A 14,923-nucleotide genomic window follows, 5' to 3' on the forward strand; every position below is an offset into this window, starting at 1 on the left:
CTGTAGGTATTTCTTCTTTTTGTCAAGGCACCCTAAATAACATGCAGTTACTTTAACTAAAGAACAAAAAAACACCTGGATTAACCTTCCTAAATGCAATCTAAAAATAGTTTATAATAGTAAATTGGTTATAATATACTGAAGCAAAATTCCAAGCCAAATATATTTACTCTGAATGAAATAATGAATGTATACTTTTATTTCTTAAATTACATTTCTTTCTTGATTTTAATGCAAGACCTGGAGCAGGCCATGAGCTATCACATAAAAATGTCATGAGCACAGGGTGTTATATGCAACTGATGAATCACTGAACGCTACATCAGAAACTAATGATGTATTATATGTTGGCTAATTGAATTTAAATTTAAAAAAATGGATGGGAGAAATATGCATAAAAGATGGGAGGAAACAAATTATCTTAGACGAGCAGTTTAAAAGCTAAAATTTTCAGGGGCGCCTGGGTGGCTCAGTTGTTAAGCGTCTGCCTTTGGCTCAGGTCATGATCCCAGGGTCTTGGAATTGAGTTCTGCATCAAGCTCCCTGCTCAGCGGGAAGCCTGCTTCTCCCTCTCGCACTCCCCTTGCTTGTGTTCCCTCTCTCGGTGTGGCTCTCTCTGTCAAATAAATAAATAAAATCCTAAAGAAAAAAAATTTAAATAAAAGCTAAAATTTTCAGTCATGGTGACTGAAACACTAAGGAAATTCTATCTCAATGAACATACAATTCATAATTGACAAAAATTAATAATTATTGCTTGGTCACCTCAAGTAATAAATGATCAATACATAAAACACTCTTTTTGGCTAGGAAGTCATACTTGCTTCCAAGTTAGACATTATTTTTATTTAAGTGATATTTCAAGATAATATTAAATGAATAAGATTTAGGAGTACCTGGGTGGCTCAGTCAGTCAAGTGAATGACTCTTGATTTTGGCTCAGGTCATGATCTCAGGGTCGTGAGATCAAGCCCCATGTCAGGCTGAGTGCCTGGCATGGAGTCTGTTTAAGATTCTCTCTCTCCCCCTCTGCTCCTTTCCCCCAACTTATTCATACGCTCTCTCTAAAATAAATAAATAAATCTTTGAAAAAAATGAACAAGGTTTATGTACAGTAGACAAACCACTTAATACCTCAGTCTAAGGCTGGGTCTAAATGATCCCACAATAAGTACCAACTTAAAAGCAGTCATTCATACTTAATAGCACAGAAACACATTCAGACTATTTAGTTATATAAAAAGTAACTAGTTATAAAATGGTATGCACATCATGGCTCCAATCATATAAAAATGTATACACAAATAATATGTAAATGTTTATAGCACATACACACAAACTCTATACATACACCATGAGTAAATGCCAGTGGAACGTGTGCATACTGAACATGACTGACGAACATACTCCCAAAAGTAATTACTACATGATTAAGTAAAATTAATAAATATATATGCCTCAATTTTTAGAATTAGACATCAAACATAACACTGAAATCAACGTTAATATTTCTATTTTATTTTTCTATCTGAAAATCGTCTTGACAAACTAAGGATTTAGAACGTATCTCAACAAATGCCCTTTCTTCATTTTTTATGAGGTTGTAAGGAGGTATTGTTCTGGGAATCTGGCAGCAGTGTTTGGCAAAAAACAGACATACCAGCAAATAAACTAATAATACTCCCTCACTTTACTGTGGGCTAGGGGTATCAGTTCTAGCTTCAAAGGCAAGTACAGACTGGAATACGCTTAAAAAAAAAATCACTAAGACTCAGGTTTTAAACTGTTCTAAGTAAGGCATTAGGTAGAAATTTCACAAGAGGGTCAGTGGTGACTAGGAATTTTGTGCATTTGCTCAGCTGTCTGTGTGTTTTAACAAGAAAAAAAAAAAAAAAACCAAACAAACAAAAACAAAAAAAGGTATTACTCACTTTGGGGCCTTGCAGTCCTGGTTTTCCCGGAGGACAAACACAGGGAGCTGGAGTTGAGCCTACATCACTGGGACCATTTAGGCACTACAGAGAGAAAAACGGAAATCAACAACAACCATGGAAAGACACATGTATTTGTATATGTACGTAGGTATATGTAAGTGTCCGCATGTCTGTGTGACACTGTAAAGATATCTTACATCTACTTTCCAATTTTATTTAGCACAATCCATTAAGAAATTCCGAATCACAAAAAGCTATGAAAACTAAACGCACTCAAACTAATAAAAATGATTTCTATTTGTCTAATATACTTACAGTTGTTGGAAGGAAGCTAAACAGTCCCTCAATACAAATATTACCTTAAGGAGAACAATAATTTCCAGGCCTACCTCACCATTCTGAAAGAAAAACAACAATGAATGTGTTTTAAAAGACGCTTTTAAATTTCTAAATTATCTAATTCATAGATATTTCATTGTCCAGGTTCTAGATACATGAAATATCAAAACCAGCAACAGCTAAAACATTTGCGTGCGACTCTCCAAAAAAAATGACAGTAGTACACGTTATGATGACAGTCACAGTAGGATAAAGTAAGGACATGAACGACGGCGAAGAGCAGAATGAGAAAAATGGAAATGCCAAAGCTTCTTGGTGTAATGGCCACGCAGGGTGAGAGTTATATGCTCTCCTGAACTTTCTGGAAGTCATTTGAAAACCAGAGGAAAAAGCCAAAACACATCTAAGAAAGTCAAATATTCCACGCATTAAATTTTCTGCATTTTACTTTAGGAGACCTCCTCACTAAACAATTCGCTCCTTACTGAATAATACCTGATTTTAAATAGGTTAATAATCTTTCCAAACAATAACAAATTAGATCAGAAAATGAGAAAGTGGGAATAAAAATGCAAAAAAAGTCACGCCTGAGAGTAAGGAAGGAGACATAAAAACACAAAAAAGTGGATATGAAAACTCAAAATCTAGCATCTAATCCTGTGGTTTTATGATGTGGGAGGGTAATGGTCATGTTCATAACACTGATGCAGAAATATCAATAAATAAAGTATACAAAATGGACTCTTCAGAATGTAATCATGTATTAATACTTTCAGGAGAGATTAGAGGTCTATATTTCAAGTTAGAGGTATCTAAAATAAGTTATAGTGTTTAAATAATTACCTCTCTAAAAAACCAAGAATGAACCATTTCTAAAAGGTTCCATAGTTGGTATTATTATAGAGTCTTTAAATGCACTGCCTTACATCCTGAAGTTTTCAGAACATGTGGATTTGTAAGTTATTCAGTTTCGTAGGAAAAAGGAAGATGATGGTAATATGACCTTACAAACTAAAAGAACTATGACACGAGCTCAAAGATCATTGGGAATCCACACAGCACTAAGTTTAAAACATTTTACCTTATTTGCATTACAAAAATATACCTTTTTTTTGCCCAAGGGAAAAAGGATCACACACACAACACCCACAAGCACACATATAGAATCAGACTCTAACATTTTACCTTGTAATTTTTTCCTCCTAACACATTAATGAAAATAGCTACATAAATGGAAAGTTACCTATAACCTCGAAATACAAGAAAATCTTCCTTCGGTAACAACAACAAAAAGAAACCTGTATATTCATTATGGTTTGAGAAAAATGTGCCGGTGAACAGGAAAATGAATCACTTCCTATTCTTTAGAATTGTGCTGTGTGGGGTATTCTGTCCACACATTTAGTTAAGTATAGAAATGTATTTTACACTCTGGATACTCCGGATATTCAAAGAATCCTAGATTTTTCTAGAGCAGGCTTAGCCCTGATTCACTTGAATACCGGAAACATCACACTCTGAGGTGTGAAAAAAAACATTTCCTTGTGCTCTTCCATTCACACTTGCAAAGTGATACATTATCATTTTACATCAATTATCAACCTCAAAATATGTTTTAATCAATGTAACTTTCATTGCACTGACAACAAACAAATTAACTCTGTATATTAAATTAAGGCTCACATATTATCTGACTTTTATTTATTGCTTTGAAAGTACTGAAGGAACATTTGGGGGAAAAGAATCCATCCTACTCACAAATCCAGGAATCTCGCATGCTGTCTCTCGGTTGTTCTGTTCTGGGTCACAGTAGATTCGCAACTTCTGGACATCAAACTAGGAACATAAACCCCATCAGGTTAAACTTGAGGACCAAGCTAACTGCTTCATAAGAACGACCCAAGTACATGAGCAGTCATGGAAGGCTTAAATCACAGCACTTAACTAAAAAATAACAATACGAAATTTAAATACCTAACATTAATAGTTTGAAGATGCAATGCAACGTAATTCATAAGGAAAATTCTAGCACCCAAAACAAATCTCTAATTTCCTTCAGGAACCCACTGGAGCTTTTTTAGTATCTCTATATTAAGAGCTAGCCTAGAGAGCATGTCCTAGGACACTCAAAAGTTCTTTCCCAGGCCTTCTGTGTTTATCCTCATACAACATTTCTGATTACGAAAGAATGGGCTTAAGAAGTCATCTTTAGTTTCAGAGATTTAGCTGTTGGCATGGAGTGTTCTGTGATGAGCAGTCCAAGCACCTGCTGCTATTTAAATATTCACTACACTACTCTGACATGTAACATTAATATATAGAGACCATGGTGTAATTTGAATAGGACAGTCTTCCCTTAATAGAAATAAGAGTGGGAAAGTAGACCTTTTCAAATAAGGGATTGTCCGAGAAATGGCTATCTTTGTATATACACATTTCTCAATCCACACCCAGATACTCCAGTTTTTAAAAAATATCCAAAAAAATAACAGTTTTGTTTAAGAAGAAAGAGTCCTGAAATGCATTAATCTGATCGTAACCTCACAGCTGCAGAGAAATTTTATAGCTCCCAACTCACAGCTCTAATCACAGTCTCTTTTCCAAGTTATTATTTAATCTATGCTTCTCCTGGGAAATATGAAATTAATGTTTCATAAGAATGTAGAATTCTACCCTGAACCCAGGGGAACAGTTTTCTAAGAATTCCTATAAAATCTATTAAGTCTAATTTTGCATTTTCATACACACACTCAAACACACAATTCCAGTACTAAACTGACCGCATTTTGTTTTAAGTGTCTTAAAGGAATTAATAATTAAGTTAAATACAGGTAAATGTGATAAATGCTACCACACTGGACAGCAGAAGCTCACTTTATACAATGCAAAAAGCAATCATTTTTTATCCACCTGAACGGTTTCTTCTTTCCCAGAATACTTTCCAATTTGAGTTTGCCCACTGATGAAGATCCCTAAAACTGGATGTAAGGGCTTGTTTTCAATTTGTTGATCATCGATATACAGAGTTACATCTTGTTCTGTTACTAAGAGACGAATTTGATGCCAGCCTTCATCAAATAATGTCTACAGGAAGAAAGTATGGAAGATTCGTAAGTAAAATTCCTAACAATCTTTCATTTTCTTTGTTCCCATCCCTTTGCTGCCAAGCATAAATCCACACAACACAGACTGGTTGTATTGTATACTAATTCACCCTGACCCAAGTTGGGTCTCAAATTCTACCTACCGATTAATTTATGAAGCCCTACTTTCCATTACATATCCATTACACGTAAGTAGATGTAACAAACAATTTACTGAAGCAACTCCCTCAAGGTCACAAATAAGTTCCTAATCTCTGAATCCAAATGGCTTCTCCCATTCCTCATCCTATTTACTTCATTGCAACTTTAGATCCTTAACTAGTCCATCTTCCTTGACATTCTCATTAAACTTCCATGACTCAAACCATCCTGATCATCTTCATTTCTTCTTCTCCAATTGCTCATTCTCTATTTCTTTCAGGGATTCTCTTCCTCACCTGCCTTTTGATGAGGTCTTTAACCCGCAGATCTGTCACTGACCTTTTGCATTCTCCCCTTTGATTATCTTATCCATTCCTACAGGTCAATCATTACCTCTATGGAATAACTCCCATATCTACAACAGCCTTGAACCTCTTTCCGACATACGGGATCTATAATTCTAATACTGGCTAGTATAGTTTTACCGGGATATTTCACAATCAGCCTGAGGGAGGGTATAGCAAAATGAACTTGAACTATCCCCAAAACTTTCTTCCTCTCAGTTTCCCTTGGATATTAATCTCCTCAGTTTCGAAACCGCAACAAGTGTCTTCACCTCTTGCCCTTCCCTCAGTTGCAATAATAACCAGATGCAAAGTTCTACCAAATATGTCTCTTAAACATGACTCAAATTCACTTCACCATTTCCATTCTCACTGCCATAGTTTATGCTCGTGGATATTTTCCTTTATCAGAATAATTTTCAAACATATCTCTAAGTCTTCCCCCTCTAAGCCAACCTTCATACCTCCACTACAATTAATCTTTCTCACTAGAATTCTGTCAGAGAAGATGCCATATCTTATTAATTTCTGGATACCTAGAACCTAGCCCAATTCCAGGACACAGATGAAAATATTTTTTTATGAAAGAAAATGGAGAAGGAGAGAGAGCCCCTTTGACCAGGACACACCTATGATTCAAGTCATTTTGATGAAATCCTGTCATCCATTGAATGAAGCCCAAAACCCTTTGTATGGTTTCCAGGTCCCCACAAATTGAACTCATACTTTGTTAGCTTTTTCTTTCATGTATCTTATACTCCAAACACAGGGGACACCACCACTTTCTCTTCTTTAAATAAAAGCCCTGCATTTTACTACACATGACTACTCAATACTGAACCACTGACTTACATGTCCTTCACTCTTTTCATCAAAATCCTATACGTTCTTCAAGGTCCAGCCAAAAAGCATCTCATTAATAAGACTTGCCCACATTTTGTGTTAGAATCTACTTTTCCCCCTACATTCCATTAATACTTTGTACTTCTATTAGATACCAGAGGCCTTCAATCTTCCACTATAAATAAGTTCCTTGAAGGTGTGAAACATGCTTTATTCATTTGTGATTTCTTACAGAACCTAGCATATTGACTTTAATAAAAATGGCAGCCAAATCTTTAAGAAATTTAATCTGCTTACTAAGTGAAGAAATTGCACAGGTGGCATAATTTCATATGCAACCTTGTACATTTTCTAAATTATACAATATACTCTTAGACCATCATAATTATAAGAATGATCAAAACCTTAACTGTTTTTATCATTGCATCTGTATTCTGAACACATTTGACTGGAAAATATACTTTTATTTTTAGTTTATTAATTTTATTAAAAATAGGTTCCTCTGAGGAAAACAAAGCATTCTCCTAATAAATGTGAATTCTGCACCCATTATCTACCTATATTTAAGGTTCTAACAAATGTCTTTATCTCAGTATCTTGTAGGACATGGCAGTATAAGACGGACCAACATGATTTTGAAACTGATGAGACTTAACTTCAATTCCTGACGTCACCATTTATTAGATGTGTTACTTTGAGAAGGAACTTAATATACTTGAAACATTTTTTGTCTGTACAGTGAGAGCAACAGCTTCTGCGCTGGGTGGGTATTATAATTACATGTTCCTGGCATCTAGCAGCAGACACTCAAAAATTATGAGTTCCACCCATTCCTTAACCCCATCTAAGAAACAATTTTCCTTCGTTTGTTGCTTTTATTCAGTAAAGCAACATTAAACTATGAAGTCAGTATCTTTTCAGCCATGTTAAAATTATGGCTTTCTTCCTCCAACACACACAAACCTGGTGGTGATTCCCCATGAATACCATCATAATCATACCCAGGCATCTTTACCTTAACTTGAGGGTCAGCAAAAATGACCACCTGTGAGCCATTAATTATGCTGGTTGTTGTAAATAATAATGTTTTATCCACACCATTTAAGGTAACTGCTATTTGTGGCCTTCCATCAATGGTTAAAATTCTCCAAAGATCCCACATTTTCTTGACCTTAAATCTCTGAGTGGAGACAAACACATATGATGGAGGAAGACCTTCTGGGAAAACATTGCTAGAAAAAGAAGAATACGCATAAGCTTCAAGAATTCTCAACATTGTCTACAGACATATCAAAAAAAAAAAAAAAGGATGTATCAACACATAACATATACCTTGTGACTTCTGATAAGTCAACCTTTGATGTTACTTCATATCCTTTTATCTTTGTTGGTGAAAGTGGGATTCTTTTCTTAACCTTTTTCTTTACACCCAAGCCTAAAAGAATATCAAACCCTTTCTCATCGCGAGCTGCCACTGGAATTCGTGTTGGACAGACAGATTCTATAAATCCAAAGCAAAAGCAGTAAACATTGATTAATCATGGATTACTTCAACAAGAAAATGAGAAATATTAGAGAAAATAATTATAAAATCTATATATGCACACAAATTTATATAAATGGGTATAAATGCATTTTCTGAGAAAACATGCAGGAGTGTTTCTTGGCATTCTCATTGAGAATGTCTCATTGAGACTTCATTGGAAGTCTCAAATGTAATTTTCCCCCTAAAAGACGATAAAAGTAAAACAGAAATAGAAGAGAAACATTTGTTAATAGACTGCTTTAAGAACCCTATGCTGACATTTATAAATCACTATGTTGAACACGGGCAACCGAATATCTGGGAGGCAGAATACTGGAATGGCATTGACAATTCTCACCCAGGATTTGCTATTAGTCACATGACTTTGCATAACTCTTAAATTTCTTGGATCTAGGAGATGAACTCTAAAAATCCTTTCTTGCCTTCCCAGCAATTGAGGGGTTAAAAAAAAAGTGTCATTCTTGATATTTTTTCCAGTTTTAGCAGTTGATAATTCTATAGTTGAAATATCATTGGTTCTATTACTCTGGAAAAAACTGTGGGTCTTTTCTGTCCATGAAAGTTCTTGAAATGGGCCTATCATCTCATCTATGATTATGTATATTATTATAGCAATAATTTTTATAAATAAAGACTATCTCCTTAAGAAAAATCATTAAGGGGTGCCTGGGTGGCTCAGCCAGTTAAGCGTCTGCCTTCAGCTTAGGTCATGATCTCAGGGTCCTGGGATAGAGCCCCGCATCAGGCTCTCTGCTCAGTGGGGAGTCTGCCTCTCCCTTTCATTCTCCCACTGTGCTCTCTCTCTCGCTATCTCTCTCTCAAATAAATAAATATCTTAAAAAAAGAGAATCATTAAGATTTGCATTATACAGTCATCTGTATTAATTATAAAAATATGGCATGCTTTTCACTTGCTGGGAAACTAGTATCTGAAATTATGTGGAAAATTTTAAATGGTTGAAATGTTAAGTTGTTATATTGTAAAAATGTTGCAATATTTTGATTCTTCCAAGGCCCTCATATAATATATACACTGAGCATTACTGCTTTTATTTTACAGAGCAGCTAACAAAACAAGAACAAACTCCACTAAACTTCTTTAAGATAATCACTCTCATACATTAAGAAGAGGGAAAAGTTTCATATTTATAATACAGTAAAAAGTAATGAGATGGATTTTATTAGCCCAACATGTACAGTCATAACTTATACCACAGAATATTGGAAATAAAATAAAGGTTTGATATAAATAAAATCATAAGTATTCCTGGAAAAGTAGGGGCATTTTTCTCTTCAGGTCTTAAATCTTAAGTTTTGAAGTAACGCAATGAATTACATCCTTCTTCTCTGGTAAGCTTGGAACTAAGTGATGAGGAGATATAGGAATGAGGCAAACAGATGTTGGTTAGACATGTGATCCAGTGAGTTCCATGAGACTGCACACCACCTCCTCACCCCATCCCAACAGCACAGGGCCGACTTATTCCCTATCTCACCTTAGAAGCAGGGCCTGCCCACTAAGCTCACACCTGGTCTAAAGAGGAAACCAGAACACACTAGCTCCACAGACACACTGATCTAAGGAAAAGAAAGCTGAAGGCTCTTGGCCAACCATGACCAGCTACTTTTATCAAACTCACTCATCTGAAAACTGATTTTCTCATTCAGTGGTAAGGACCTAAAAAAGAAGTGGGAGAGGGATCACAAGAGTTAGCCTAGCTGAAGCTCCCCCACATGAAAACATGAGAAGCAGGGTCTAAGTGTTTCTAATAACATTATACAGTTTAAATCACAAATCAATTAATAAAACTAAGTATTTTCTGTCATGATGCAGGGGTTCTTTTTTGGCAGGGAGGTATGCGGAACAATCCATGAAGCCTCACATCAGATGCATTTGATTTAAAACTGCAAAAGAAGTTCAGCTGAAAAGAAAACATTACATCATAAAAATATTCAGATTTGAATTGCTCCTTTGATTTGCTTTACAAATGAGAAATTTTAAGATGATGGATTAAGATCTCGGACTTAAGACAAGAACATTAGATTTAGACTTAAGCCTCTCTCTTAACCTCTCCTGAACCTCTGGCTTCTCATCTGTGAAGTGAGAATAATGATCTCCTTCACATGGTTTGTCTGAGGATCAAATGTGATGATGTATGTGAAAGTGCTTTGTGACTCCAAAATGGCACGCCAGTGCAGGGGATAAAGCAACTATTGTGTTCATCCTTTTGCTCTAACAAAGTCCTTTACACTGTCTTGTAATACCCAAACTTTTATGGGGAAACAGTGTGGCACAGCTTGTGAAATTAAGAATGTACAATATAGCTATGTTTTCATAACTACCTAGCACATCTCATTAAGAAGTATGGATTTAAATAATTATGTTTTCTTGAAGGTAATTTTTCTTCCCAATTCATTCACCTCCAAGAACAGTCTCTTAACACATGGGAAGTGAAAAAAAATAGTTTTTATGTTTGTATATACCTAGTTATAGGAATCAGGTAAGAGAAGTTTCCATATATAAAATGCTACTTTGATTACCAACCAACAATTTCTACACAAACTTGAGAGGAAAGAGAGGTAAATAATTAATTTCCCCATTGTGTAGAAAAAAGAAATACATGTTTAAGTATACAAACCACATCCAGACAAAAAGTATGGAAACTGGAAATAAAAACTGAAACCTGGAAATTATAAGTACCAGGAAAATCAAATGCTAAGACAGACTCAGTTGGGGACTTGTTATAATACCTATAATAGGTAATTAGAACAATCTAGATAAACCAAGTTGTTTTAAAGAATGCATTCAGGGGGCGCCTGGGTGGCACAGCCGTTAACTGTCTGCCTTCGGCTCAGGGCATGATCCCGGCGTTGTGGGATCGAGCCCCACATCAGGCTCCTCTGCTATGAGCCTGCTTCTTCCTCTCCCACTCCCCCTGCTTGTGTTCCCTCTCTCGCTGGCTGTCTATCTCTGTCGAATAAATAAATAAAATCTTAAAAAAAAAAGAATGCATTCAGGAGCAAGGGTAAACAAAACAGAAGACCAAAGTTCACAAATGATTTCTATACCAACTACACAGTTTTAATTTCATTTTACTCCAGTATGTTCAGAGTATTCAGGATAGGAATGTGTTCTTGGATGAGCAGAGATAACTCTATTTTAAACACTGGGGGCCAGTAATACCTGCTTTTCAGTTTGGATGACTTATTTTTTGCTTTTGTTTCCCTTGACTTTGGAGATAAGAAAGATCTAGAAAAATGCTGCCATGGCAAAAATCACTTCCTGTGTTCTCTTCTAGGATTTTTATGGTTTCAAGTTTCACGATTAGGCCTTTAATCCACTTTCAGTTTATTTTAGAATGGGATAAGATATTTGCAAATGATACATACAATAAAAGGGGTTAATAACCAAAATATATAAAGAACTTAAAACTTAATAACAAAAAAACAATCCAATTAAAAAATAGAGGACATGAATAGACATTTTTCCAAAGAAGACATAGACATATGAAAAGATGCTCAATATCACTAATCATCAGGGAGAGACAAATCAAAACCACAATGAGATATCACCTTACACCTGTCAGAATGACTAAAATCAAAAAGACAAGAAAAAACAAGTGTTGGCAAGGATGTGGAGAAAAAGAAACCCTTATGCACTGCTTGTAGGAATGTAAATTGGTGCAGCCACTGTGGAAAACAGTATGGAGGTTCCTCAAAAAATTAAAAGTAAAAATGCCATATGATCCAATAATTCTACTACTAGGTAGTTACCCCCCAAAAAACAAAAGCACTAATTCAAAAAAGATACGTATACCCTTATGTTTGTTGCAGCATTGTTTATAATAGCCAAGATATGGAAGCAACCTAAATGTCCACTAAAAGACAAATGGATATACACATACACGATGGAATCTTTTACAGCCATAAAAAAGGATGAGACTGAAAAAAAAAAAAAAAAAGATGCGATCATGCCACTTGCAACAACATAGATAGACCTAAAAGGTAGTATGCTAAGTGCACTAAGACAAAGAAAGACAAACACCATATGATTTCACTCACATGTGGAATCTAAAAAAAAAAAGAATAAACAAACAAAAAGCAAAATCATACCTGTAAATACAGAGGATGGTGGGGAGATGGGCAATATAGGTGAAGGGGAATGGGAGATAAAGAAATTTTAATAGTATCATATATGTCAGATGATAGATTCACTTGCAGGGAGCATAGCATAATGCATAAACTTGTTGAATCACTATGCTGTGCACCTGAAACTAATGTAACACTGTATGTCAACTATATTCAAAAAATTTTTAAAAGTTTTTAAGTGATCCATAGAACACAGAGAAAACTATTCACTTTTCTATTAATTCTCAGGGCTTAGTAATGTAAGTAATACAATATTACCAAGGTCATAAAAACATGTTTTACTTAAAATTCTGCCATGAACACAGACACAAAAACTGTATAAATCTTTAGTCTAACTAGAGCAACCAAATTTCAACTACACCTTTCCAGCTATAAGTTAGTATCACAGGGAACATTTCTAGCCTACTTTATAAGTGCCTATTTAATTCGATTCCACATTGCCACATTGTTGGTATGTCACCCCTCTCCAGATGTCACATGTTTTTGTTTTTTCAGATCAAGGGAATTCTATCAAGATCTGTGGTCAGAAACCAAAAATAATTTTATTGATCCAGGCCTGATAGTCCAATAAAACAGAGTTGTCTGGTGCAGATCTGTGCAAGCCAACTTCTTCAAATTCTCCTGGACTGAACTTGATTTTGATGGTAAGGCAAACATGAGTGTATGTCCAATTGGTATTCAGTGGCCATTTAATACATCTGCCTTTCTGAAGGTCTATTATATCATCGTGTACTCAATGTCATGCACAAGTTCATCAAAAGGAGGAACAGTCACCATTGTTTCAATTTAGTGGCAAGGTTGTGATAACTTAGGCTTCATCATAACATACTGAAAATATAATAAAATAGGAAAACCAAAATAAATTATAGGAAAGAGAGCCTCTTACCAAAGATTAGTTAAATAACAAAGAAGGCAGCCCCAACTTCACACAATTTCTTTTCTCATTACAGACTGAATGATCTCACCCTCCTCTACCAGCAAGTAATCCCACTGTCTTGAAATCTAGGTTGATTTAGAGTCAACAGTCCTTCATCTGAGGAAGATGTCTGCCAGATGCACGGCTGACCAACAATGGGATACAGTAAGCGTAGATTTCAATGGTAAATCAATGGGAACAAGAGACTCCTATTACTCTTCAATACAAATTGTGCACAAACCAGGAAAGTTAAAATCTCTTGCACCATTAAGTAGCCCCACTGATCATAGAATATATTATTTTTAACAATAAGAAAAAAAATATAAAAAATAACAATCATCTTTGGCCTAAGGAATAGTTAAGGAAAATACAATTCTAAAGGCTTACAAAATTACAAAAATAACTCATCTAGTTTTGCCATTTTCCATTTCAGAAGCACTGATTATGTAATGAAATTTTTTTTGTTATTCCTGCTCAAATACTATAGATGGAGAAAAGTTTCAATATAAGCTTTAAGCATTCCTAATGAAAATTATTCTGAGTATTTTCTTGTTCATTCCTTTCTTAGACATAATTAATTCACACAACTGCACCTAGAGCCAATCATAAACATTGACAGCAAGGTTTATATGCTTTAATTGTATATTTTCTAAATCATGCCATAATCATTCTACTTTTCTAATGAATACACATCATTTTTCACATAAAATATAACCATATGTGTTTATTTGGAGGGAACATAGCTCTAGCCTCTCTAATTAAATGGAAAGTTCATATTTTTAGATATACTACAAGTCCCTGACAATGTAAGTTGCCTTCAATACAGATTAGATTCAAAACCTTTTAATCTACAGATAGATTTTAAAGTGATTCTCCTGTGTGATGAGATTTTATGGAATATTATACTCAGTCCTATCCTAAGCACCAAACTTTACCCCATCTCCCACCTCTCATTTCCCCCTGCCCCACCACAATAGTTGGAAATTCATGTATATATGTACCAACAGTAAAGAGGATGAATGGAAGGGAATCAGTTTTATATGAGGACAGAAAAGTTAATCACATGTATGTTATGAAACCATGGAAGCTAAAATACTGGCCACCTCCAAAAACATCTCATTTGTCTGGGCCATGATTGCTGATATGTATACCCTTACCCTCAATGACTTCTAATGAATTACAGATGGAATTATATGAGTAGGGCAGGGTGAACTACCAGGCCACTATTACAAAGCATTGTAAAGCTTGAATTAGATAATCAAATTATCCAGCAATCTCTAAGCGAAGAATAGTATACAGAGTATGAGTGATTTTTAAGATTTTTATTTATTTTTGAGAGAGAAAGAGAGCAAGCATGAGCGGCGGAGGGACAGAGGAAGAAGCAGACTCCCCACAGAGCAGGGAACCCAATGCAGAACTGGATCCCGGGACCCTGGGATCATGACCTGAGCAGAAGGCAGATGCTTCTGAGCTGACTGAGCTACCTAGGCGCCCAAAGTATGAGTGATTTTTGATGGGCGGAAAAGAAATTCAGGAGAAGTCCTAAACATCATTCCAAGTTAAAGTGCATCATTGTAGAAAGCACTGGAAGGAAATAAGCCTCAAAG

The 14,923-nt window shown here is 35.3% G+C and overlaps 1 protein-coding gene across 2 annotated transcripts in view; it reads right to left on the bottom strand.

Annotated features, from left to right (window-relative positions):
* Positions 1–14,923, bottom strand: part of COL21A1 (collagen type XXI alpha 1 chain) — a 171,339-nt gene that overhangs the window by 91,617 nt on the left and 64,799 nt on the right. Inside the window, exons 4-9 of one of the 2 annotated variants that reach the window (XM_057303976.1) lie at positions 8,038–8,206; positions 7,721–7,937; positions 5,184–5,357; positions 4,032–4,109; positions 2,324–2,332; positions 1,932–2,015 (exon numbers count right to left, since the gene is read on the bottom strand). In XM_057303976.1, the coding sequence (XP_057159959.1) occupies positions 1,932–2,015; positions 2,324–2,332; positions 4,032–4,109; positions 5,184–5,357; positions 7,721–7,937; positions 8,038–8,206 (731 nt within the window). Of the gene's footprint in view, positions 1–1,931; positions 2,225–2,323; positions 2,333–4,031; positions 4,110–5,183; positions 5,358–7,720; positions 7,938–8,037; positions 8,207–14,923 lie in introns of those variants that run through there. The other variant, XM_057303975.1, reaches the window with a different exon arrangement.

The sequence above is a fragment of the Ursus arctos genome, unplaced genomic scaffold (genome assembly GCF_023065955.2).
Source record: "Ursus arctos isolate Adak ecotype North America unplaced genomic scaffold, UrsArc2.0 scaffold_29, whole genome shotgun sequence".
Lineage (NCBI taxonomy): Eukaryota > Metazoa > Chordata > Mammalia > Carnivora > Ursidae > Ursus > Ursus arctos.